The 26,535-nt window shown below is 43.7% G+C and overlaps 1 protein-coding gene across 43 annotated transcripts in view; it reads right to left on the reverse strand.

The window, feature by feature from the left end:
- Positions 1-26,535, reverse strand: part of LOC118365535 (phospholipid phosphatase-related protein type 5-like) — a 77,250-nt gene that overhangs the window by 36,192 nt on the left and 14,523 nt on the right. For all 43 annotated transcript variants that reach the window (XM_052491227.1, XM_052491222.1, XM_052491228.1 and 40 more), the window contains exons 2-3: positions 19,160-19,287; positions 1,920-2,108 (exon numbers count right to left, since the gene is read on the reverse strand). In XM_052491227.1, the coding sequence (XP_052347187.1) occupies positions 1,920-2,108; positions 19,160-19,287 (317 nt within the window). The remainder of the gene's footprint in view (positions 1-1,919; positions 2,109-19,159; positions 19,288-26,535) is intronic.

Here is a 26,535-nt window from a genome sequence, read left to right on the forward strand (position 1 = left end):
CACTGGTGTAGAGGATCCTGTCATTACCTCAGCGTGATAACACTGGTGTAGAGGATCCTGTCATTACCTCAGTGTGATAACACTGGTGTAGAGGATCCTGTCATTACCTCAGCGTGATAACACTGGTGTAGAGGATCCTGTCATTACCTCAGTGTGATAACACTGGTGTAGAGGATCCTGTCATTACCTCAGCGTGATAACACTAGAGGATCCTGTCATTACCTCAGCGTGATAGCACTGGTGTAGAGGATCCTGTCGTTCCCTCAGCGTGATAACACTGGTGTAGAGGATCCTGTCATTACCTCAGCGTGATAACACTGGTGTAGAGGATCCTGTCGTTATCTCAGCGTGATAACACTGGTGTAGAGGATCCTGTCGTTACCTCAGCGTGATAACACTGGTGTAGAGGATCCTGTCATTACCTCAGCGTGATATCAACTGCTGCCCATTCATCATCCACCCTCACAAAAAAAAAGAAAACACATTTTTTTCGAGATCACTCACAACACCTTTCTAGTAGAGCCCACTGGATACTGACACTACATCATCACGATGTCATTTCTACAAATCTTAGGTCTAACCACTGGACAGGTGACCACCACAGACACTCGGGACAAAGTTCCAACACGGTGTAAAACAGCTATGAGATCTGTGACGGTATCACTGTACTGTAAATGCTGCTGTCACAGCAGAGACCCACAGGGCCATCATACAGTAGTACTTCATACATAATGCAGCATTCTAAGAAAAGGGGTCAATCATCAACAAGCACCAACTGAAAAATCCCAGACGAGGCGTGAAAGTGGCCAAACAAAGTTCCCTCTTTGGTCTGTGTGGATACTGTTGGCCTCTAAGCAGGGGACTGGCTCCTAATGCAGAGAGCTGAGACGTCAAAGGATGACTGACTACTTTAATTAGGAAAGAGGGGACCCCTGCGAAGATGAGTGAGGAAGATAGTGCCAACTACTAGCCCTGGAGGACTGGCTCTGACCCAAATACACTGGCCAACAAGCAAAGGTAAAGGACTGACTGGTGCACTGTACTGTAGCTGTTGGGAAAAGGGATCAAATGCCTCTAGACTAGAGTCAACAACAAAATGACAGAGGTACTATAGGCGGGAGGTGTCATGAATATGCCTGTGTTTGGCCCCAGTCAGTTAAGGTTAGGTCAGGTTTTGGCTGTGGTCTGATGCAGTGAAATGAGGCTTGACCCAGGTCAAATCTTGGTTAATGCACTTTAAAGCTGTTGTGGTCTTTTATTGTGTAGATTGAGGTGATTTTCAGCTAAGGCCGCTATTGTCTGTTGTCTGAAACAAGGAAGCAGGTTTGGCCTGTGTTGTTCAGTGCCAGGTGCTCCATGTTTTACGCCCACTGAATCTCTCACACTGACAGCTCCACAACATTGGTACCCTTCCATCCACATTACCATCTCTTTTCTATCCACCATCTCTGTGGTTCTTTGTCTCTCTTTATTGTCTCTCATCTTCATTCAATTGGCCTTTCTGGCTTTTTCAAATGAAACCCACTGACCTTTATCACCCTCACAGCCTCTAAAACGTGTCCATGTTCTGTTTTCTCACTCTCTCGCCAATCGTTTCTCCGACTCTGTTTGTTTCCATTACATCTTTACTCAATCTCTATTTACGTCTGCCCATACACAGCTTTCTCCACAAGCCTGAGCTCTCCTCCCTGGCTGACCACACACACACACACCTTTCTGTGACAGGCTCTGAAATGGAGGGAGGGCGCTCCACGTGGCTCACCAATCTGTTCATCATGTCTGTCATAAAGCAGAGACGCATTGGAGATGCTTTGACTCACCAACATTCAGACAAACTATGAATGGTAATATACAGATCCAGAGCCGAGCCGAGCCCCCCACACACACACACACACACAGGATTAACCACATGGTCTTACCGTGAAGCAGGGGATGCCTGTAACCAGTGAGTAGACCAGCAGCGGGGGTATCTTGCTGGTGTCATCCGGGCCGGGGTAGGGCTTGGAGAACGTCTTGTCGTAGCAGAAGAAGCCCTGGATGTGCACGGGGAACGTGTCTGTGTACTCAAAGTAGTACGCCAGGAGAACCGTCCCTGCCATGATCACCAGCTGGAAATAGAACATGATCCCCGCGTTAGGCAAGAAGAGGAGGAGGAGGTGGCGGAGGAGAGGAAGGAGGGAGAGTCAAGTCCCGGTTCCCCTCATCCACGGAGAGAGGCATAGGAGTGATGGGAGCGAGAGAGAGGTCCAGTGAAGAGATCAATAGAGGGAGAGAGCACCTACTGTAAGCCTGACCAGTGCAGCGGGAGACAGAGGAGTGTGTGTGAGAGAGAGAGAGAGAGAGAGAGAGAGAGAGAGAGAGAGAGAGAGAGAGAGAGAGAGAGAGAGAGAGAGAGGGGAGCAATTACAGGGGAGAGGAGGAAGATGTAATAAAGACAGGAAAAATAGAATTCTACGACAACATGAAGAGAGAAAACAAAGAATATCAGAGAGCGAAAGAGAGACTGGGAGTGAGGAGGGTAAAAACAGTGTGAGGTAGAGGGAGAACTGCTTGCATTGGTATCGGTGCCGGCGCGCCTGAGTCTACTACCGAGGAGAAGTGGGTGTATTTTTGGATGCTGTGTGTGAAGAGTAGTGTGAATGTGATCATAAGCATCCTCCAAACCAGTTATATGAGCTGACATCCCCTGTGACTGATTGATGTCTGACTCCAGGGGTTTTCTTATATAGGCAAATCCATGGATAGAGATAATAATACACTACTGAGATATCAACTCAAATGCAAGTCGTCCTACAGTTTTAAAAAAATATATGAAAATGGTGTCTACATGTATTATTTTCCCCCATATTGAATAGACCAAAATATACTTTTCCATTACCTTTTGTATCTCATGGAATGTACACTGTATGGTGGAATGGAGCTGCATCTGACTTAACTCAAATACACAAAACAAATCCTAGCTGTATGGCCTCGTTTATCATGGAAGTGAAGGGATAGTAATAGCCCCTTTCCTTTCACTTAGCTAGGGACATGGTGCTGGGTGAGGGGACATGTTTCAGCTTCACACTCCCTTAGGGCGATGGAGCACAGATAATATCCTATGACCATAGACACTGCAACACACACACACACACACACACACACACACACACACACACACACACACACACACACACACACACACACACACACACACACACACACACACACACACACACACACACACACACACACACACACACACACACACACACATTTATATATTTTTGGATTTGTTCAGAATCCTCTTCACTCTCTCTACCCTCCCTTGAGAGAGAGACATGTTATGCCATGTGCGGTTGTCATGGTGAAGAATGTAACGGTAGAGATGAGTTCACAATATTGTGTCATTTCATTTCCTCTCAACATGATTTATGATTGCATAAAGTGTGAAGGTATAGTATATTTAGGTTAGCGTGATCTTGTCCTCATTCAGAATGATTCAAGGGAGAACATTGTAAGAGTAATGAAGACCAGCAGCATCACTGAAAGATACATAAGAACTAAACATAAACTCATATACTTTATAAATGGCGTTATATTAAATTATACTGTTTATTAACTGTATGTTCTATACTAACAATGAGCATCCGGAATAGGTTTATGTTTAAGTAACACATCTGCAATAGTGTAGCCTATTCCAGATACAACATTATCTTATCAATAATGATACCCAAAGCCTCTGATTTATTACATCCCAAGCCAATGTTATTCTCTCATTGTGTATCTTTATCCCCAACAGCCTGGAGAGAAACAGAGATATTTTGAAGTAGGAGTGAGTCATATCATTTCCCCATACCATTATTTTACATATGATCTGGGAGGGATCTGGGTTGGATTTGAATCATTACATTCTGAGAACTGTCCATCTCACAGTAATGCATTTGAAAGACATCTGAGAAAATGTATGGCATTGTGTTATTAGCAGTAAGACACAGTTCAATAAGACAGAATAAGACATGATTCCCATTCAGGTGGCCTCTTGTCCAAATCCAGTTGTGGGTTTGTTGTTTTTTGTGCCAGTCTCACTTTCATCAAACTCGTTGGACCGGTGATGTTCAGACACATTATGTACACCCTGACACCTCCTCAACCTCCCTCTGCAGCTCTCTCTCTGTCTCTCACACTCAATCACTGTCTACAGTATCTCTCTCTCTCACACACACACCAATCTGCTTGTATCTGACTGGTCCAGCTGTGCTGCTGTCAGAGCTCATGTCAACCAATCCCTGGTCAGTCATAATTCGTAACCTGTGATTGGATGGTCACAATGTGAAACATGGCAGTACTGTTTACAATGTGGGCCGGTCCCATTTAATATTAGCCAGTATGAAAAAAATCCTTTAAAAAGGGGCAGAATAGTTAAAAAATATAGACTTTATGAGGTCAAAATAACACTCTGAAATTGTGAAAATGATAATGCACTTACTGTGTAAGAGCTGTTGGAAAGAAATCATGGAATTTCAGCATGTTCAGTTGGGATGGTGTTGTTTTTTTCAGGAAATGATGGTTCCGTTAGCCTGGAGGAAGAATTTGCACACTGCAGAGTGACAGGCACCTCTTCTCCTCTATCCTAAGATCATTAAGTGTTAATTGATGTGGACCTAGCTGAGGACCACCCGCAGAGCGCAGCGCCCAACTAGAATGCTCTTCCTTTATTCTTAGTCACACACTTCTGGGTCGTGGCCAGAGACTATCAAATGTGATGATGAATGTTCGAACAGTGTGTCCTCTTCATTAAGCATGTTTCAGAAGACTGAACAGTTTAAAAGATCTACATTTGAAACTATTCTGTTTCCGAGCCTAAGCAAGTGGACATTCGCTCAGGTATCCTGACTGTGGTTATACAGTTATACAACTATGTTCTCCTGATCAGGTGTTTTGTAGGGAGCTATTGTGCTCGCTAGTCCCACTTTAGTGTTGTTCTAGCGCTGTTATGTGTTGTTTGTGGTGGAATCGTTTCAAAATTACCTGCATCCCTCGCAGAGAGATACTTTTCTTGCTTGGGATCTTGCATTGTTAGCACTCGAACACAGGGGGAGATAATTGTCATTACCTTCAATGACCACAGTTTGAGTAGCAGTCGTGACACCCACACTGCTGAACACAGTTACCCTGTCGTTCCCCTTTTCAACAAAGGCTGGCCTGTCATGCACATCCTCACAGCACCAGTATTCAAAATGACACAGACAGGAAGCAATTTAGCCTTTTTCTGAAAATACTGTTCCACCTTGCTTAAGTATGATGTTAGGAATTTCACATTGTGTGTATATATTTTCCTTTCAACATGTCCCATGTCCCTGTCTTTCTTCATCTTCCTCATATCTTACCCTTTTACTTTCCCCTCTCTCAACCCCCTGATTCACCTCCTAAAATACTCTTTCTCCCCTCAGGTTTCACTGTTCTCCACGTCTCCTCCCCTCGTATTTTCCCAGCTGTTCTCTAGCATAGAATGCTTTAACTGTGGTGAATATTTCATAGCTGTACATCTGTGCTCACGACAGACCAGAAAGACATAAAGTTCTTGAAGACACCATTTAGACTACGCCAATAAACTCAGGGAATACTCCATCACTCTCACCCCAAGCTTTCAGATAAAACATGTATCATAGTCCTAACTCCACATCCTAATCCTAATCCTTGGGTGTAATCCCACATCTTTTCTTTTGTCCCTTTCATTTAAAAAAATGATTGTAATCCATGTTCCCTATAATAATGATACAAGAACTCAGATCAAGACTGGGTTGGTAAGGGCACGCTGTTGACACTGAATGTACAGAACATTAGGAACACCTTACTAATACTGCGTCGCACCTCCTTTTGCCCTCAGAAAGCCTTGATTCGTTGGGCCATGGACTCTACAAGGTGTCGAAAGGGTTCCACAGGGATACCGGCCCATTTTGACACCAAGTTAGTTGTGCTTCCTACAGTTGGGTCAAATTGGCTGGATGTTATTTGGGCGGTGGCCCATTCTGGTACACACAAGAATTGGTGAAGCGTGAAAAACCCAGCAGCACTGCAGTTCTTGACACACTCAAACTGGTACGCCTGGCACCTACTACCATACCCCGTTCAAAGGCACTTAAATATTTTGTCTGGTCAATTCACCCTTTAATGACACACATACACAATCCATGTATCAAGGCTTAAAAATCCTTCTTTAGCCTGTCTCCTCCCCTTCATCTAAACTGATTTAAAGTGGGTTTAACAAGTGGCATCGATAAGGGATCATAGCTTTCACCTGGATTAACCTGGTCAGTCTACAGTGTGTCATGGAAAGAACACGTGTTCCTAATGTTTTGTACACTCAGTGTATCTCCCTAAAGAGTAGATAATATACTATTATTGACCTGTGTGCCTGCCATTCATCTGTAAGCAGGCCTGTAAACAACCTATGTCATGTATGTTATATGGTGTTTTATGAATGTTATGGGGGATTACAGATGTAGGATCTTAATTTGAGCCAGTTTTCTGCAGCAGGAAAATAATCCTGCAGCAACAGAAAATGTGAATCATTATGTGGACATTTTTGTAGGGGTTGATACATTTTTAAGTGGAAATGACAAACTTTAGAAGCCTTTTTAAGACTCAAATACACTTTGCAAGTTTGCATTTCCTGCTGGGCAGAAAAATTCTCGGCATCAAAAGAATGAGGAAATTAAGATCCTACATCTGTAGAGATGCCGTTTCCTTTTCAACATGCTTTTCTCTGCCTCCATGTATGATGCATTCTCTCCCTCCATCTTACAGTACACGGTCTAACCTTACTCCATCACTCCAAGCTCTGCTGACAGACCTCACCCCCTACTGAGAGGACAACTTTGCAGATGGACTCCCATGCTGAGTGGACAAGACTGTGTAGCGTGATGCTCACTACTACTGACCACCATACTCTAACACAGGGTCAGCTGAAATATTTGTACATAGTTTTGTCTCAACGTACAGTATGTTTTTCTCAGGAGGAATAGCCATGTCCCTTGGTGCTGCTAAAGCAGTGTGCTCTAAAAGAGCAGTTTTGTGTTTAGCTGGGTGGGGTGGGCGGGTTCAGATGGAGAGCTGGGCACAAGGGCCCACGTCAAACACATGCTGTCCATTAAGAGCCCCCAACAGCCTTCCACTCTACTGCCATCACACACGCTACACTGAACCGCCCAGACATGACAGGAGACATGATTCACTAAGGACCAGGTCAACGGTGAGGGGTAGAGGGCACAATAACAGATGATTTTATGATTCACTAAGGACCATGGGAGAGGAGGAGGAGGAATGCAGGGAACAGGTGCAGGACTAGGGGTGGTGGTGGTAGCAGCAGAAGTCCCCTCTCTCCCCTTCCACAGTCACAAAAATAACATTCACTAAGGACCAGGTAGAGGGCACCAACAGATGATTTTATGTGAGGGGTGAGGGAGGGCACAACAACAGATGATTTTATGATTCACTAAGGACCAGGTCCAACGGTGAGGGTAGAGGGCACAATAACAGATGATTTTATGATTCACTAAGGACCAGGTCCAACGGTGAGGGTAGCACAATAACAGGGCACAATAACAGATGATTTTATGATTCACTAAGGACCAGGTAGAGGGCACAACAGATGATTTTATGATTCACTGACCAGGGGTGAGGGAGGGCACAATAACAGATGATTTTATGATTCACTAAGGACCAGGTCCAACGGTGAGGGTAGAGGGCACAATAACAGATGATTTTATGATTCACTAAGGACCAGGTCCAACGGTGAGGGTAGAGGGCACAATAACAGATGATTTTATGATTCACTAAGGACCAGGTCCAACGGTGAGGGTAGAGGGCACAATAACAGATGATTTTATGATTCACTAAGGACCAGGTCCAACGGTGAGGGTAGAGGGCACAATAACAGATGATTTTATGATTCACTAAGGACCAGGTCCAACGGTGAGGGTAGAGGGCACAACAACAGATGATTTTATGATTCACTAAGGACCAGGTCCAACGGTGAGGGTAGATGGGATTCACTAAGGAATAACAGACAGATTTTATGATTCACTGAAGGACCAGGTCCAGGACCAGGTGAGGGTAGAGGGCACAACAACAGATGATTTTATGATTCACTAAGGACCAGGTAGAGGGCACCAACAGATGATTTTATGTGAGGGTGAGGTAGGGCACAACAACAGATGATTTTATGATTCACTAAGGACCAGGTCCAACGGTGAGGGTAGAGGGCACAATAACAGATGATTTTATGATTCACTAAGGACCAGGTCCAACGGTGAGGGTAGAGGGCACAACAACAGATGATTTTATGATTCACTAAGGACCAGGTCCAACGGTGAGGGTAGAGGGCACAACAACAGATGATTTTATGATTCACTAAGGACCAGGTCCAACGGTGAGGGTAGAGGGCACAATAACAGATGATTTTATGATTCACTAAGGACCAGGTAGAGGGCACAACAGATGATTTTATGTAAGGACCAGGACGGTGAGGGTAGAGGGCACAATAACAGATGATTTTATGATTCACTAAGGACCAGGTCCAACAGATGTGAGGGTAGAGGGCACAATAACAGGATTTTATGATTCACAGGACCAACAGATGATTTTATGATTCACTAAGGACCAGGTCCAACGGTGAGGGTAGAGGGCACAATAACAGATGATTTTATGATTCACTAAGGACCAGGTCCAACGGTGAGCACAATAACAGGTAGATTCACTAAGGACCAGGCACAGGGCACAACAGATGATTTTATGATTCACTAAGGACCAGGTCCAACGGTGAGGGTAGAGGGCACAATAACAGATGATTTTATGATTCACTAAGGACCAGGTCCAACGGTGAGGGTAGATTTTATGATTCACTAAGGACCACAATAACAGATGATTTTATGATTCACTAAGGACCAGGTCCAACGGTGAGGGTAGAGGGCACAATAACAGATGATTTTATGATTCACTAAGTGTGTAGATTAAAGAAAATTCCCTTCAACTTGCTTACTTTACCCTGTGTGCATACAAGTGTTTGTGTGTGTGTGTTGGTGTGTGCTGAATCGCATGTTGAGCTGGGAGGCTCCTCTGTAACTGACTGTAAAGTGGGCTGGGAGGGGGGCTCAAATGGACGTTGTGTAACCTTTAAAAACACACACCCCTCTCCAGGGTACTGACCAATGCATGTGGAGAAGAGAGATCACTCCTGCCCTCCACACTATAAGACACGATGCAAAGACACAGAGACGGTTGTCACTGGCATCAACAGTCTAAGGAGTTGCTGCTGCCCTCATTACATACAACTTAATATACTCCTATTGTGTGTCAACAACAAAATCTCTCCTAGGTAGATGTTCCCATCCATGCAGCTGACAGCAGGTCAGTGTTAATTATAGCTCAGCTACAGACTACAGTAGAGTTGGCAGGGCTGTGGTCTAATCCTGATCTCAGGCCTGTGCCAGACAAACAGGTGAGCTGAATGGGAGATTTGTGAGGCTGGAATGGAGATATTTGTCTTCAATCAATCTACACTCTTAATTTTCTTTCATCCTTTCTCTTCATTTCTTTCATAAGATCCATCTCAACATCTATCAGACTCACATGTTGAATAGCTAGCAACATGTGCCAGCCAGCAGCTGATCATGTGACTATTTGACAGAGCAGATAATAGTCAATAGAAACGTGTGAGTGTGAGAGAGTGTGAGTGTGAGAGAGAAACAGAGACAGAGAGACAGAGAGAAAGAGAGAGATGGAGAGAGAGACAGAGAGAGAAACAGAGACAGAGACAGAGAGAAAGAGAGAGACAGAGGGAGACAGAAAGAGAAATAGCATGAAAGCATGAGAGAGCAAAATAACAGAGATGGAGGAGGAAAAATAGATGGACGAGGAGGGATGGGAGATTAAATTAACAGGAAGTAGGCCTCACTGTGCATTGTTGGGTCTGTACACATCCCAGTGGTGGGAGGAAGAAAGGAAAGCAGAGGAAGAGGAGGTGTACAAGGATGGAGGGAGGAAAGAGAGGACGGGATGGCGGGGGAGTGGAAGGGACAGGAAAAGAGAAAGGTTGAGAGGGGGTGAGTGAAGAGAGAGGGAGGAGAGTGAAAATGGCATATGAGAAGTACTGTAGCATGGAGAGGTTGGTAGTTTGGCATGCTTTCAGGGCTGTGTGTGTGTGAGAAAAGGGGAGAGAGAGATAGAGAGAGAAAGAGTAAGAGCGAGAGAGGAAGAGAGAGAAAGAGGAAGAGAGAGATGACCGATCTGTGTGAAAGAGTGGAGGAGGGGGAGAGTAGAATGGGTACAAAAGAGAGAGATGTGAGCTGAGCTTAGATCGTCCTCCAGAAAACATCTCTAGGGCTCCTTCTTGAAATATCTCTTTCTCTCTGTTTCTGCTTTTCAATCTTCACTCCCTCTCCCAACCACTCTTTCTTTTCCATGTAACTTCTCCGCTATGCAACTCTCCTCTGATATCCCCCTCTTGTCATGTAATCCCTCCCGCCCTATTTTCAGTACAGCTCTTCTTTTGTCCCAGTGATGCCTCTGTCGTACACTAGGTGTGGATGGGTGGGGCTGTAAACTGGGTTATAATGGCTGGTAAACAGACCCACAGACCAAGACACAGGGGGGCCTGAATCACTGGGTGTAAATATTCAGTCAGATCCACACCCCTGCATAGTGTGGGACCAGGGAGGAGACCCTGTACTCACATTACACTGATTACACTGCAAAACACATACATTAATGCTACAGCACATTTCACAGTTCCTGCTTCTTACCAGTGTAGACACACTCACCTGAAAATGATGTGAATGAAGGCTTATAAAATCTTTACATTGCAGGTCCTTTATAAATATGTAATTACACAGGAATAGCAGTAAAAGCTGCAGTCTACGGTGTTGGGTTCTAAATTGAAATATTGAAATATCCTTAGACATGTAACCATATTAGAACTGGTTGTATGGAAATCTAGAGTGAGAAAGGGGAGTGCAGAAAGTTATGCAGCCAACTGCTTAAGGTGTTTCCACATATTATATGTTTTGAAACACATTTAATCCCAAATTAGGTATTATAAATGAAACACTAAAAGGATGGGGAAATTTGACAAAGTGATACTAAGAGACCACATTCACAGAAGATTGATTGACAGCTGGCTACAGCGACAACAATCACCCACTTCTCTTTCATATTGTCTGAGATCCCTAAAGATTGGAAAGCTGCCGTGTGCATCCCTCTCTTCAAACGGGGAGACACTCTAGACCCAAACTGTTACAGACCTATATCTATCCTACCCTGCCTTTCTAAAGTCTTCGAAAGCCAAGTTAACAAAACAGAACACCGACCATTTAGAATCCCATCGTACCTTCTTCGCTATGCAATCTGGTTTCCGAGCTTGTCATGGGTGCACCTCAGCCACGCTCAAGGTACTAAACGATATAATAACTGCCATCGATAAAATATATTACTGTGCAGCTGTCTTCATTGACCTGGCCAAGGCTTTCGACTGTCAATCACCTCGTTCTTATCGGCAGACTCAACAGCCTTGGTTTCTCAAATGACTGCCTCGCCTGGTTCACCAACTACTTCTCAGATAGAGTTCAGTGTGTCAAATCGGAGGGCCTGCTGTCCGGACCTCTGGCAGTCTCTATGGGGGTGCCACAGGGTTCAATTCTCGGGCCGACTCTTTTCTCTCTATGTATCAATGATGTCGCTCTTGCTGCTGGTGATTCTCTGATCCACCTCTACGCAGACCACACCATTCTATATACCTCTGGCCCCTCTTTGGACACTGTGTAACAAACCTCCAGACAAGCTTCAATGCCATACAACACTCCTTCGTGGCCTCCAACTGCTCTTAAATGCATGCTCTTCAATCGATCATTGCCCACACCCGCCCGCCCGACTAGCATCACTACTCTGGACGGTTCTAACTTAGAATATGTGGACAACTACAAATACCTAGGTGTCTGGTTAGACTGTAAACTCTCCTTCCAGACTCACATTAAGCATTTCCAATCCAAAATTACATCTAGAATCGGCTTCCTATTTCGCAACAAAGCCTCCTTCACTCATGCTGCGAAACATACCCTCGTAATACTGACTATCCTACCGATCCTCAACTTCGGCGATGTTATTTACAAAATAGCCTCCAACACTCTACTCAGCAAATGTGATGTAGTCTATCACAGTGCCATCCGTTTTGTTACCAAAGCCCTATATACTACCCACCACTGCGACCTGTATGCTCTTGTTGGCTGGCCCTCGCTTCATACCCGTCACCAAACCCACTGGCTCTAGGTCATCTATAAGTCTTTGCTAGATAAAGCCCTGCCTTATATCAGCTCACTGGTCATCATAGCAGCACCCACCCGTAGCACGTGCTCCAGCAGGTATATTTCACTGGTCATCCCCAAAGCCAACTCCTCCTTTGGCCACCTTTCCTTTCAGTTCTCTGCTGCAAATGACTGGAACGAATTGCAAAAAAAAATCACTGAAGCTGGAGACTTAGATCTCCCTCACTAACTTTAAGCATCAGCTGTCAGAACAGCTCACAGATCACTGCACCTGTACACAGCCCATCTGTACACAGCCCACCCAACTACCTCATCCCCATACTGTTATTTATTTTTGCTTTTTTTGCACCCCAGTATCTCTACTTGCACATTCATCTTCTGCACATCTATCACGTTCTATCTATCATGTTTAATTGCTAAATTGTAATTATTTTGCCACTATGGCCTATTTATTGCGTTACCTCACTAATCTTACTTCATTTGCACACGCTGTATATAGATTTTTCTATTGTGTTATTGACTGTACGTTTGTTTATCCCATGTGAAACTCTGTGTTGTTGTTTATGTCGCACTGCTTTGCTTTATCTTGGCCAGCTCGCAGTTGTAAATGAGAACTCGTTCTCAATTGGCCTACCTGGTTAAATAAAGGTGAAATAAAAAAATGAACAAAAAAACTTCCTGAATACAAAATGGTGGAATGCTTCAATCAGGAATGCTTTAGAGCCTCTTTGATGACACAAACTAGGTCCAGGAGAGGTACTTGTGTAGTGTAAAGAGACGGATTTAGATTCTAATCAAATCATCAAATGCAATTTTATTTGTCACTTCGTAAACAACAGGTGCAGACTAACAGTGAAATGACTACTTACGTGTCATTCCCAACAATGCAGAGAGAATGAAAATGGAGAAACAATGGCAGAGTAAAACACATAATAAAAGTAATAATAATGAGTAACGATAACTTGGCTATATATACGAGGTAGAATGACTGAGTGGATGTGCAGGGGTACGAGGTAATTGAGGTAGATATGTACATTTAACTAGTAACTAAGTGATGTGATGATAGATAAAAGTAGCAGCAGTGTATGTGATGAGTCAAAAACAGTTTGTGCAAAAAGGGTTGATGCAGATAGTTAACCATATAGCTAGCCAGACTAACTAGTTAGTTGTCTCCTGGCTTGGGGGTAGAAGCTGTTCATGGTCTGTTGGTTCCATACTTGGTGCATCGCTACTGCTAGCCATGTGATAGCAGAGAGAACAGTCTATGACTTGGGTGACTGGAGTCTTTGACATTATTTAGGGCCTTCCTCTGAAACCGACTGGTATAGAGGTCCTGGTTGGCTGGGAGCCCGGCCCCAGTGATGTACTGGGCCGTACACACTATCCTCTGTTGCGCCTTGCCGTCGCATACCAAGCAGTCGCCATACCAAGCAGTCGCCATACCAAGCAGTCGCCATACCAAGCGGTGATGCAGCTCGTCAACATGCTCTCAATTTAAATCTCTCTTTAAGAGATGTCTCCCACACTAGCTCCAGAGGTAGTGTGGAAGAAATCTACATCACATACCGCCCTCTGAATGGTACAGTGTAAAGACAACAGCTCTCCCACACCACATGTCCATGCAAGAATTACCTTAATTACACCAATACCAGTAGGCAGCATTTTTGCTTTGTTAGCCAAATTTGTGAATCATTGCGTTAATCAAGTCTGCAACATGATGTGCAATATGGTTTAGATGAGAAGCTCCTGTATAGTTTGAATTGCTATCCTCATTTTGTTTGTCCATATACAATGACATTAACAGTATGCTAATAGCTACACTCCCACATGATGCAGGAATGTGGCTTTGGCCACACCACATCAAAGGCTTGTGTAAATAGAAAAGTTGCTAATCTGATAGATCTCACTAGACATATTTTACTCATGTAAATCCACCTTTAATATCCACTCCCCTATGTATTTATTAATATGTATTTGGACAGTGAAGCTAGAAAGTTTAATTTGGCTCTATGGTCCAGCATTTTGTATTTGAAATAAAATGTTTAATACAAGGCAACAGTACAGAATGTCACCTTTATTAAGAATTCAAGGCACACCTAACCAGCATGGCTACCACAGCATTCTGCAGTGATATGCCATACCATCTGGTTTGTGCTTAGTGGGTCTATCATTTTTTTAATCAACAGGACAATGACCGAAAACACACCTCCAGGGTGTGTAAGGGCTATTTGACCAAGAAGGAGAGGGATGGAGGGCTGCATCAGATGATCAGGCCTCCTCAATCACCAGACCTCAACCCAATTGAGATGGTTTGGATGAGTTGGACAGCAAACTGAAGGAAAAGCAGCAAAGAAGTGCTCAGCATATGTGGGAACTCCTTTAAGACTGTTGGAAAAGCATTCCAGGTGACTACCTAATGAAGCTGGTTAAGAGAATGCCAAGAGTGTGCAAATCTGTCATCAAGGCAAAGGGTGGCTACTTTGAAGAATCTAAAATATATTTTTTATCTGTTTAACACTTTTTTGGTTACTACATGATTCTATATGTTATTTCATAGTTGTGATGTCTTCACTATAATTCTACAATGTAGAAAATAGTAAAAATAAAGACAAACATAAAGTAGGTGTCCAAACTTTTGACTGGTATTGTATATGTTTTACCATTTAGAAATAAAAGCACTTCATGCATCAACTCTCCCACCACACCCAAGTAGCGCAGCGGTCTAAGGCACTGCATCTCAGTGTAAGAGCATCACTACAGTTCCTGGTTCGAATCCAGGCTGTATCACATCTGGCTGTGATTAGGAGTCCCATAGGGTGGCGCACAATTGGCCCAGCGTAGTCTGGGGTAGGCTGTCATTGTCAATAAGAATTTGTTCTTAACTGACTTGTCTAGTAAAATAAATATTTCAAGTATTTTGTCAAATTCTCTTACAGTGCTTTCGGAAAGTATTTATGACCCCTTGACTTTTTCCAAATTGTTACGTTACCTAATTCTAAAATTGATTAAATCATTTTTTCACCCTAATCAATCTACACAGAATACCCCATAATGACAGCAAAAACAGGTTCAGAATATTTTTGCAAATTTATTAGAAATAAAAAACAGAAATATGACAGGCACAAAGACCACACCCCCAATACATACTTTTTTGGAGGGTATGATATTTATGCCTCTGTAACATTCTCACTCATCATTATTCAGAATTAATTCCATGAAACATTCACTTACAACATAATCTGAAACAAAAGCAAAACAAACAATGAATTTGTCCAAATACTTGTGAAATAGGGACCTCCGAATCAGTCTTTCACCAGTCATTCATGCTTCTCTCATTATTTTACTTGAACTACTACTTTCCCTTCCACAGTGCAGAGCTGCTGAAAACACTGTGCTGTAGCTACCTCAAGCTGGGCTGGCTGGCTAGCTGAGTGCTGAGTGCTGAGTGCATTCTCCCTGCTTTGATTCAGAGGCCAAAACATAAAGCAGGGGCAGCTCTTTAATGGACATTTACCAGATGGCAACCAAAGGAAAAGTCAGTTTTTCTTTGTGTCTTAGGGCTCCAGCTGATCACAGCACTCTAAAAAAATGTGTGTGTGTGTGTTCTTTGTGCACTTCAATTGAAAGACTCTCTCCGACAGGTGTTACCCACCATCACACACTGGGGTTATTTTTAGAGACGGAGGAAGCAAAAGAGAAGGAAGGGTGTTTTTTCACCTATTTAAAGTGTTAATGAGGCTGTGTGTGTGTGTGTGTGTGTGTGTGTGTGTGTGTGTGTGTGTGTGTGTGTGTGTGTGTGTGTGTGTGTGTGTGTGTGTGTGTGTGTGTGTGTGTGTGTGTGTGTTCTTCTGAACAATAATTAAAATTCTATGAAAATGAATGAAGGCAACTCGTTTTCAAATTGACAGATGTGGAATATTCATTACCGTAAATTGTCACCATTACCATTCCTTGTCCTTACTGTGAATAAACCAACACAACAAAACCGAGCTTCATTGGCTAAATACAACATTAGCAGGATATGAAGACAAATTGACTCTGGTTGGACACAAAACCACGACGAAACAGTATTACTGAGCTTCCAAAAGCAGCTCTGAAAGCCTTAACAGTATATCAACAGTGCCCTCTGGTGGGTATAGAGTCCTCCCATGGAACGCCGAGGGGAAAGGTCCATCACACTGCATGTGGTGAGAGATAGATGATGCCCACACACAAACACAAATGAGTACTGCTCATTATGAGTACTGCTCATTATGAGTACTGCTCATTATGAGTACTGCTCATCATGAGTACTGCTCATTATGAGTACTGCTCATGCCAAAGACATTAAACACCCCTGCAGTCACGGAAATCTCCAACGTGATTCTGACTCATAACCATTCAGTCCATAACAGTGGCTGAGAAACGAGGGACATGTTCAATAAGAGGGGAACGCACATAATGTATAACAGAACGGGTTATTTAACATCCAAATAAAACATTTGAAACATTGAGAGTAAATCAGTTATCGTTGCTTTTTAAAATGTTTGAGTAGAGTGTGTGTAGAGCATATTACTTGACTACTTCTTTATGGTTTAAGTTTTTGTTCGTTGAAGTTGATGTTTACAACTACTCGGCTAGGTTATTCCTGCTTCCATATTGCAGCTGCAGCCATTATACAAAACACATAAACTGAATCTGTGACAACCCATACATGGTGCTGTGTGGACAGGACACATCAATATTAGGTTACAAGATGCACCACACACCCCAATCACATGACACCGGCTGTCCAATAGCAGTACATCCAAAGCTATCAGAGGGGCATGGAGGGGGACTTTGTATTTCCTCCTCCATTGGTCTGGATAACTGTTTATGTTAATGTGGCCTTTACAATCCAAAAGCTGAGTTCTTTGCTACACCTGATTACTTATACACTCACAGTGGATTATTTCCTAAAAGCATGTCTGTGTTCTGACAATGGCATTTCCATGCATCCTTTGTATCAACCCAGTGCTGAGAGGAACTGACCCGTATATAAGCGCTATTGATGTTGAAATTCACATTCAGATAGAAGAGACGGAAGGAGATATCTATATCTAATAAATGTCTATGACTTTCAGGGAGGGAGGGAGGGAGAGAGAGAGAGAGAGAGAGAGAGAGAGAGAGAGAGAGAGAGAGAGAGAGAGAGAGAGAGAGAGAGAGAGAGAGAGAGAGAGAGAGAGAGAGAGAGAGAGAGAGAGAGAGAGAGAGAGAGAGAGAGAGAGAGAGAGAGAGAGAGAGAGAGAGAGAGAGAGAGAGAGAGAGAGAGAGAGAGAGAGAGAGAGAGAGAGAGAGAGAGAGAGAGAGAGAGAGAGAGAGAGAGAGCTAAAGCCTGAGAAGAGGAGAGAGAGGTAGTGGAGAGAGAGAGAGAGAGGAGAGAGAGAGAGAGAGAGAGAGAGAGAGAGAGAATGAGAGAGAGAGAGAGAGAGAGAGAGAGAGAGAGAGAGAGAGAGAGAGAGAGAGAGAGAGAGAGAGAGAGAGAGAGAGAGAGAGAGAGAGAGAGAGAGAGAGAGGCTAAAGCCTGCATAAGAGGGTAGGTAGTGGATGAAAGGAGGTAGAAGAGAGAGAGACAGACAGAAAATGTATCCAGCTGATTGGTTTCCATGGAAACGGGCTGATGAGTTGTGAGTCTAAATAAAAGAGCAGGTCCTGGTTCGGTCTAAATCACTGTCTGTCTGTGACACACCGCTGGGGAGGGGAGGGGGACAGGGAGAGGGGAGTTAAAATGGTTGGGTCTCAGTCAGACCACACTGTCATATCTTCTGCACTCACTCACTGCTACCTCACATATTGCACATTATGATTCCACAAATCCCACATATCACTACAACTGTACTGAATACCACAAGTTATGTAGCACTTCATTCCTCATACAATTATTTTCACCTTCCATGTCATACATCACACCTCACATATAGACCTCACATATTTCACGTGACACAGAACACATTGTACCTCAAATATCACCTATTCCACCTCACATTAAATATGTATGAGGGATGGCACAGTGGACTAAGGGAGCGCTTTTATTGTGGACCATAATCTAGCAGCATAGAGACCTTCAATACCCTCTGAGTAATGTAGCTCCCACAGCAATACGGGACACGCCTACGGGAGAGACCCTGTCCTGTGTGTGCGTGTGTGTGCGCGCCTGTAATCTGTATGTGTGTGTGTGTGTGTGTGTGTGTGTGTGTGTGTGTGTGTGTGTGTGTGTGTGTGTGTGTGTGTGTGTGTGTGTGTGTGTGTGTGTGTGTGTGTGTGCGTGCGCGTGTGCCTGACAGTGTGTGCAGAGCATCCAGTACCTATCCAAAACACAGTTAGCTGTGATATCACTAAATACTTCAATGGATCAGATGCAAAGACTCATATAAACAGGAAGCAGAGATCACATATTGTAGCAGTGTGAAGACAGGAAGCTCCATCTGAACAGATTACATACTATAACAACTATTTTATACCCACTTTATCCATGTTACTCAGTCTCAGCCATGGCAGAGAGACCGTGGCAGTGAGGTGGATGTGTGTTGAGCTGACAATATGTACAACATTTTCCACTGAAGCTAAATATGAGAAAGTGTTCCCTGGCTGCTGGACAGCAGACAACAGCCAATTGAGGTCAAGTAGTAGAATGAATGGAGCTCATTGAGCTCTGAGAGGAGCGGAGGGGGGTGAGAAACTGAATATGGGGAAGGTTAAGGGATACGGAAATTCCCCATAAAGAGATATCATCAACCAGCATGAAGAGGTCCTACTGGACCAATGAGGAGCCAGAGGGTCCATCAGCTCCTCCCAGTAGTGTCATTTTAGCCAATCAGGAAAAGAAAGACTTGGCAACTCACCTCAACAAACAAGAAGCAGGGAACTATGGAGCTGCTGCTCTTCAAACCCGGCTTCTCCTCCTCCGCCGCCATCATTCTCTCGTTCTCTCTCTCCTGTCCTCTCTCCAGCACTCTCTCTCTCCTCACACCTGTGAAGTAAAGAGCGTTCCAGGTCAGTAAGAGTTGTCATTGATCTAAAGGCAGCTTGAGGCTCAAAGTACAACATTAAGTTTTATCCCATGACAAGAATGTAGCGTTGGATGGAACAATGGGTCTTGATGTTCTTATACAGAATAACAATTTTGTTTACATGTTACCTCTGTGGCCATGAGACAAAGTGCAAAGACCCTACCCCCCACCCACACACTCCCTCCCACTCTCCTCAACAAACACAAAGAATCAACTAAATAGTATAAAATAAGCCTATCAGTGTGCAGTAATGAGCCTCTCCCGCAGTCCTGATGAGTCAGTGCTGAAATGAAAATACAGATTGTGTCTAACACTGAATGCCACTATAATGAATGGAACCTTTATGAGTTAGAATAAACATAAATCCAGCCAATACACAACACGGAAATAGCATATCTTAATGATGCATGCTACAAAGTAGTCTTAGATTAGAAATATGCTCTTGACATTTGCATAATCACATTTATGTTCTCATCTATACTGAATTAGACTATATTCCAACCAAGGCACAACCCTCTGTCTGCATGTCTCATTCAATGTCATCTGCTACACGCTTTACACCGCGGGTAAGGGTGCTCTCGAGCGGCTAGATGTTCTTTATCGTTCGGGCCATCAGATTTGCCTGCCATCAATGCTCCTTATTGGGCACATCACTGCACTCTATACTGCTCTGTAAACTGGTCATCTCTGTATACCTGTCACAAGACCCACTGGTTGATGCTTATTTATAAAACCCTGTTAGGCCTCACTCCCCCCTATCTGAGATATCTACTGCAGCCCTCATCCTCCACATACAACACCCGTGCTGCCAGTCACATTCTGTTAAAGGTCCCCAAAGCACACACATCCCTGGGTAGCTCCTCTTTTCAGTTCACTGCAGCTAGCGACTGGAACGAGCTGCAACAAACACTCAAACTGGACAGTTTTATCTCAATCTCTTCATTCAAAGACTCAATCATGGACACTCTTACTGACAGTTGTGGCTGCTTTGCGTGATGTATTGTTGTCTCTACCTTCTTGCCCTGTGTGCTGTTGACTGTGCCCAATAATGTTTCCACCATGTTTTGTGCTGCTACCATGTTGTGTTGCTACCATGGTGTGTTGCTACCATGTTGTGTTGCTACCATGGTGTGTTGTCATGTGTTGCTGCCTTGCTATGTTATTGTCTTAGGTAATCGCTTTATGTAGTGTTGTGTCTCTTGTCTTTATGTGTGTTTTGTCCTATATATATATATATATATATATAATTATTTTTATCCCACCCCCGGTCCTGCAGGAGGCCTTTTACCTTTTGGTAGAATAACAATTTGTTCTTAACTGACTTGCCTAGTTAAATAAAGGTGAAGTAAAATAAAACTACACTGTATCCCCTGCAGAATTACCTTGAGGCGAAGAATACAACAAGCTAGCCTTATCGGTTCAAGGCAAGGCTAAGGGACAGACAGGAACAATGCAAACTGGAAATGGTGCTCAGTCAGTGAGGAGTCTCCTGAGCTGGGACCTGAGGTTTTCCCTGACTACAGGAAAAACTACAGGCCCTAGTCATAGGCTATTGCGAGTCAGGTGGTCAGGTGAAACGCAGGGACCTTCTTACGACCATCCAACCTCTGTGTACCTCTCCTCCTGAAAAGATCCTATAGCTTGGATCTGGTCTGTGAGAGTTCCCATTTCCTGGGCGTTGTCAGATTGACCTCTATTCGGAGGGAATTAGTGTTGTGTGCCCCCCACTGACAGTCAGTCTGGCAGGATGTCAGAGAATAGGCTGTGAGGATGAATAAGGAATGACACTGGGCTCTTAGCAGCAGAGAGAACGAAGAGAAGCAGGGCTGCTTTTAGAAATATCTCTCTCTCTCAAACATCTCGTAGCTGTGACTGAACAAGCTGAGGCACCAGGTAAGGGAAAATCACACAGGGTATTTTGGTGATCCTGCTCTACTGATCCCAGCAGCTGATGGGCAGTGTAATGCAGCCTGAGGGGATGGCCAGGTGTCTAACGTCCCTAAGATCAGGATGCCAGAAGGAGGGATGAGAGCAAGTCAGAACACAGGTGTTGCTATTTGAGATGGAACCGTGTCTGTCAAAGAGAAAGTCTCTGTGTCCACATGTGCTACATACCGAATAGAAAATATGTAGCATTTTGTAGAAACCTTTTGGGTGGGCAGGGAGGAGAGGGAGGAGAGAGAGATTTGTTGAGGAAGATGAAAGTAGGACACCAAGGGCAATTTTACCCAGAGATAGGAGAGAGAGTGTTGTTTGTTAGCATATGCCTGCCTGCGCATGCGTGTGCGTGTGTGTGAGTCCAGCTGGATTTGATCTGAAAGGGAGGCAGGGTGACAGGAGTCCTGATCTTGTTGGCTTGCCATCCGTCAGAGAGCCCAGCCAGCCTGTCATCACTGAGACACTGCAGCCCACAGACACACACACGCAAACACAAAAGTGAGAGAAATTGAGGGAAGAGAGGAAAATACCAGGGAAAGAGAGAGGGAGGAAAAAGAATGAGAGATGGGGGTTAGGAGGAAAGGACATGTGAAGGGAATGAAAGGATGAGGTTGTTAATATGAATAGACTAGTTAGCTGACACAGAGGAGGAGGAGAACTATACAATATCCTGCTGGTCTGAATCCCCAGTCTTAGGAGAGGAGCCCAGGAAACCATATGTCCACTCTCCTCCCTCAGACACACACACGAACATGCACGCGTGCGACACACACCGGCACATGTACAGACACACACCGCCTGGGGACACAAAGGCTAATTGGACACTACAATCTGGATCACGGCTGCCTTCACGTCCAGCTATTTCTACCACATACTGAGAGATACTACACACAAATATATTACAACTGCACAGATATATATTGTAATATTCTATATGAACATAAAAGAGCAAAGTACAATGTACAGTGCCTTCTGAAAGTATTCATACCCCTGAACTTATTCCACATTGTTGTTACAGCCTGAATTCAAAATGGATTCAATATTTTTTTCTTACCCATATATACAATACCCCATAATGACAAAGTGAAAACATTTTAGCAAATTTACTGAAAATGAAAAATCTCATTTACATCAGTATTCACACCCCTGAGTCAATATATTTTATAATCGCAGCGATTATAGCGGTGAGTCTTTCTGGGTAAGTCTCAGAGCTTTGCATACCTGGATTGTACAATATTTGCACATGACTCTTTTTAAAATTCCTCAAGCTCTGTCAAGTTGGTTGTTGTTCATTGCTAGACAGCCCTTTTCAAGTCTTGTCATAGACTTTCAAGCCTATTTAAGTCAAAACTGTAACTAGACCACTCAGGAACATTCAATGTGGTATTGGTAAGCAACTCCAGTGTATATTTGGCCTTGTCTTTTAGGTTATTGTCCAGCTGAAAGGTGAATTTGTCTCCCATTGTCTAAGTAGTCTATCAGCAGACTGAACCAGGTTTTCCTCTAGGATCTCTTCCATTACTTTTTTATCCTAAAATACTCCCTAGTTCTTGCCGTTGACAAGCATACCCATAATATGATGCAGTCACCACCATGCTTGAAAATATGAAGTGAACTGTTGTGCTGAATTTGCCCCAAGCATAACGCTTCGTATTCAAACAGGATGCATGTTTTGCAATATTTTTATTCTGTACAGGCATTCTTCTTTTCACTCTATCATTTAGGTTAGTATTGTGGAGTAACTACAATCTTGTTGATCCATCCTCAGTTTTGTCCCATCACAGCCTTTAAACTCTGTTTTAAAGTCACCATTTGACTCATGGTGAAATTCCTGAATGGTTTCCTTCCTCTCCAGCTATTGAGTTAGAATGGATGCCTGTATCTTTGTAGTGACTGGGTGTATTGATATACCATCCAAAGTGTAATTAATAACTTCACCATGCTCAAAGGGATACCTTCTTTCTGAGGCATTGGAAAACCTCCCTTGTCTTTGTAGTTGAATCTGTGTTTTAAATTCACTGCTAGACTGAGGGACCTTACAGATAATTGTATGTGGGGTACAGAGATGAGGTGGTCATTAAAACATAATGTTAAACAATATTATAGCGCACAGAGTAAGCCCATGCAACTTATTATGTGACTTTTTGAGCAAATATATACTCCTGAACTTATTTAGGCTTGCCATAACAAAGGGGTTGAATACTTATTGACTCAAGATATTTCAGCTTTTCATTTTTAATTAAATTGTCAAACGTATTTCCTCTTCGACATTATGGGGTATTGTGTGTAGGCCAGTGACAAAACAATCTTCATTTAATCCATTTTAAATTCAGACTGTAACATAACAAAATGTGGGAAAGGTCAATGGGCGTGAATACTTTGTGAAGGGCACTGTATATGGCAGTCTGGTTGATCCTTTCATCCTTGAATGTAGCCATCCCCCTGACACAGTACTACTCAGAGAGGTACAAGGTAGTATATTCAATGTGTTTGTACAGTCCAATGCAGCATTTACATGGCACTGTCTGCTTCTTTCTATCACCCTTTGTGTGGCTATCCTGTGCTGCTGAATACTCTCCTATAACCAATCACGTTCAAAGAGATCAGTCCAAGTCCCTTTAATCACTGCACTGTTGTCTTGGTGCATTACCAAGGTATGTGTAGTTAGCATGCAGGATGGTAGTATGTTGAGTGTGTGTGCCTTGCTCTTGAAAGACATGTTTCACTCAAACCAGACCACATGCTGAATCTGCAGATATCCTGTGTGCAGAATACATGAACACACACACCTTCACTTACATGCGGTAATAACCCCCCCCCCCCTGCCAGAGAGACAATCCCACTTCACGCTATTAATAGGGCGGTGTAGGTAGGGGGGGACCCTAATAGCATTTCAGAACGCTAGGTTATTAGAGCTTCCCTTTGGGGAATACCATGGTGAAACATTCCTCACCGCCACAAAAACACCAAACACTCTCACTGCCTCTCTGCATCAGACCACAATCTGAACCATTGACATACAGCGCAATGTTAGCATGCTAATGCTCCTCATTCTGCAACCCATGCAGACAGAGGAGAGGAAAACAGACGGAGGAGAGGAAAACCCATCACCCCCCTTACCTTAGACACCTCGCTGCTGCCTAGCTCCTCTGTTGCCGTGGCACCAGATTCCTACGCAGAGGCCATATCAGATGAGGGAAAGTGTAGTGAAAATCTCCCCACCCAGCTGCCTCTCTATCTCTTCTCTTCTTCTTCTTCTCTCCTCCTCCTCCTGCTCCAGAGTGAAGCGTGGTACTGGAGCTCCTCAGACAGACACACGCGCACGGAGATAAGGAGCGCTAGCGACTCCCCAGCCCTCCTCACACACTCGACACACTCCCCCTCTAATTATCCACTTCAAATAAGCAGCCTGGGCTAATCAATTAAGTGTTGGGAATTACTGCATGTGCTGCGCTGTCTTCCAATACAGACCGAGAGGCAGCGTGTGTGGAAGATTGTGTATTCGTGTGTGAGTAAGAGAGAGAGAGGGATGTGTGGTATCTGTGCCACTAGAGAGAAGCTCATTTGTATTCAAAACTTGTTTCCTTCCATCCCTCTCTCTCTGTCCTCCCTCTCTCTCTCACAGTGAATGAGGGAAGGAGGGAGGGGAAATAAACCCCAAACAGAGTGGTGTGTGTGAGAGAGAGAGAGAGAAGGATTAAGGGAGGGGGGGAGCTCAGGTGTGCCTCTGTGTCGGGCTGCAGCCTGCCTGCCTCAGGGCACACAATCCAATGAATACATGGCTATTGATCTCGTGCTGGTGTGGGTTTAATACTGCAGGTCAGGACTGATAAGAGATAGGGGCTGGCTGCCTGCCTGCCACTGTTAAACAGGACAGGGTCAACAGCCAGAGGGGAACTGTTATAGTGGAAGGGAGAATCAAAGTTTGTGTGGAGAGTGAGAGAGAGAGAGAGAGAGAGAGAGAGAGAGAGAGAGAGAAAGAGCAACACAATTAGACCCAACCAAATCATGAGGAAACAAAAAGAGAATTACTTGACACATTGGAAACTAAGCTGCACTTCCTGCCCTCCTGCCAAATGTATGACCATATTAGAGACCCATATTTCCCTCAGATTACACAGATCCACAAAGAATTCGAAAACAAACCAAATTTTGATAAACTCCCATATCTATTGGGTGAAATTCCACAGCGTGCCATCACAGCAGCAAGATATGTGACCTGTTGCCACATGAAAAGGGCAACCAGTGAAGAACAAACACCATTGTAAATACAACCCATTATTATGTTTATTTATTTTCCCTTTTGTAATTTAACTATTTGCACATAATGACATTTGAAATGTCTTTATTCTTTTGGAACTTTTGTGAGTGTAATGTCTACTGTTAATCTGTATTGTTTATTTCACTTTTGTTTATTTTCAACTTCCCTTGCTCTGGCAATATTAACATATGTTTCCCATGCCAATAAAGCCCTTAAATTGAGGGTGGTCAACATACATGTTCTTGCCAAGGCTTATCATATTAACAATATCAATGACATGCTCTGATATTCTTGATGGGGGCAGTCTGGCCTATTATTAATGTGTATGTAACATTCCAGGGGAAAGGACTGTGGGCTCAGGCTATTGATGAAAGTAGGCGTCAAACTTTGCTATGTGATCATACTGCGAAGATCTGAGGCTCACAGTTTCACCGCATGAAGAATGTCCTCATTCAGTAGCCAGCGGGGTTTTAATGCAGCCGCATTCAGCTCACATCTGAATCATAGTACACATGTCTTCAAAATAGACCCAACTATACCAAGGTAGCTATGCCCAACCGGTTCTGTCTAGTCTCAAAACCTCAGCTTCTCACACATGCTCAGTAGCACTTTGAAACACATTTTAATTAACATTTAAACATTGATTGGACAGAATCATTTTTTATTTAACTGGGCAAGTCAGTTAAGAACAAGTTCAATTTATAATGGTGGCCTACGACAGACAAACCCAAACGATGCTGCATCGCCCTATGGAACTCCCAATCATGATGCAGCCTGGAATCAAACCAGAGTCTGTAGTGACGCATCTGGCACTGAGATGCAGTGCCTTAGACCACTACGCCACCCGGGAGCCAGAATGCCTTGTGGCCAGAAAAGCTCTTGAGTTTTAGTGGGAGTGTTTATATGAGGACCTCTAAGTGCTCCCCATTCCACCCTGAGGTGTTAAATGAATCAGCAGGTCAACCACGGGTAACTCCACAATGACTCACTCACCTTCATTAATATAGCA

This window comes from Oncorhynchus keta, chromosome 32 (genome assembly GCF_023373465.1).
Source record: "Oncorhynchus keta strain PuntledgeMale-10-30-2019 chromosome 32, Oket_V2, whole genome shotgun sequence".
NCBI lineage: Eukaryota > Metazoa > Chordata > Actinopteri > Salmoniformes > Salmonidae > Oncorhynchus > Oncorhynchus keta.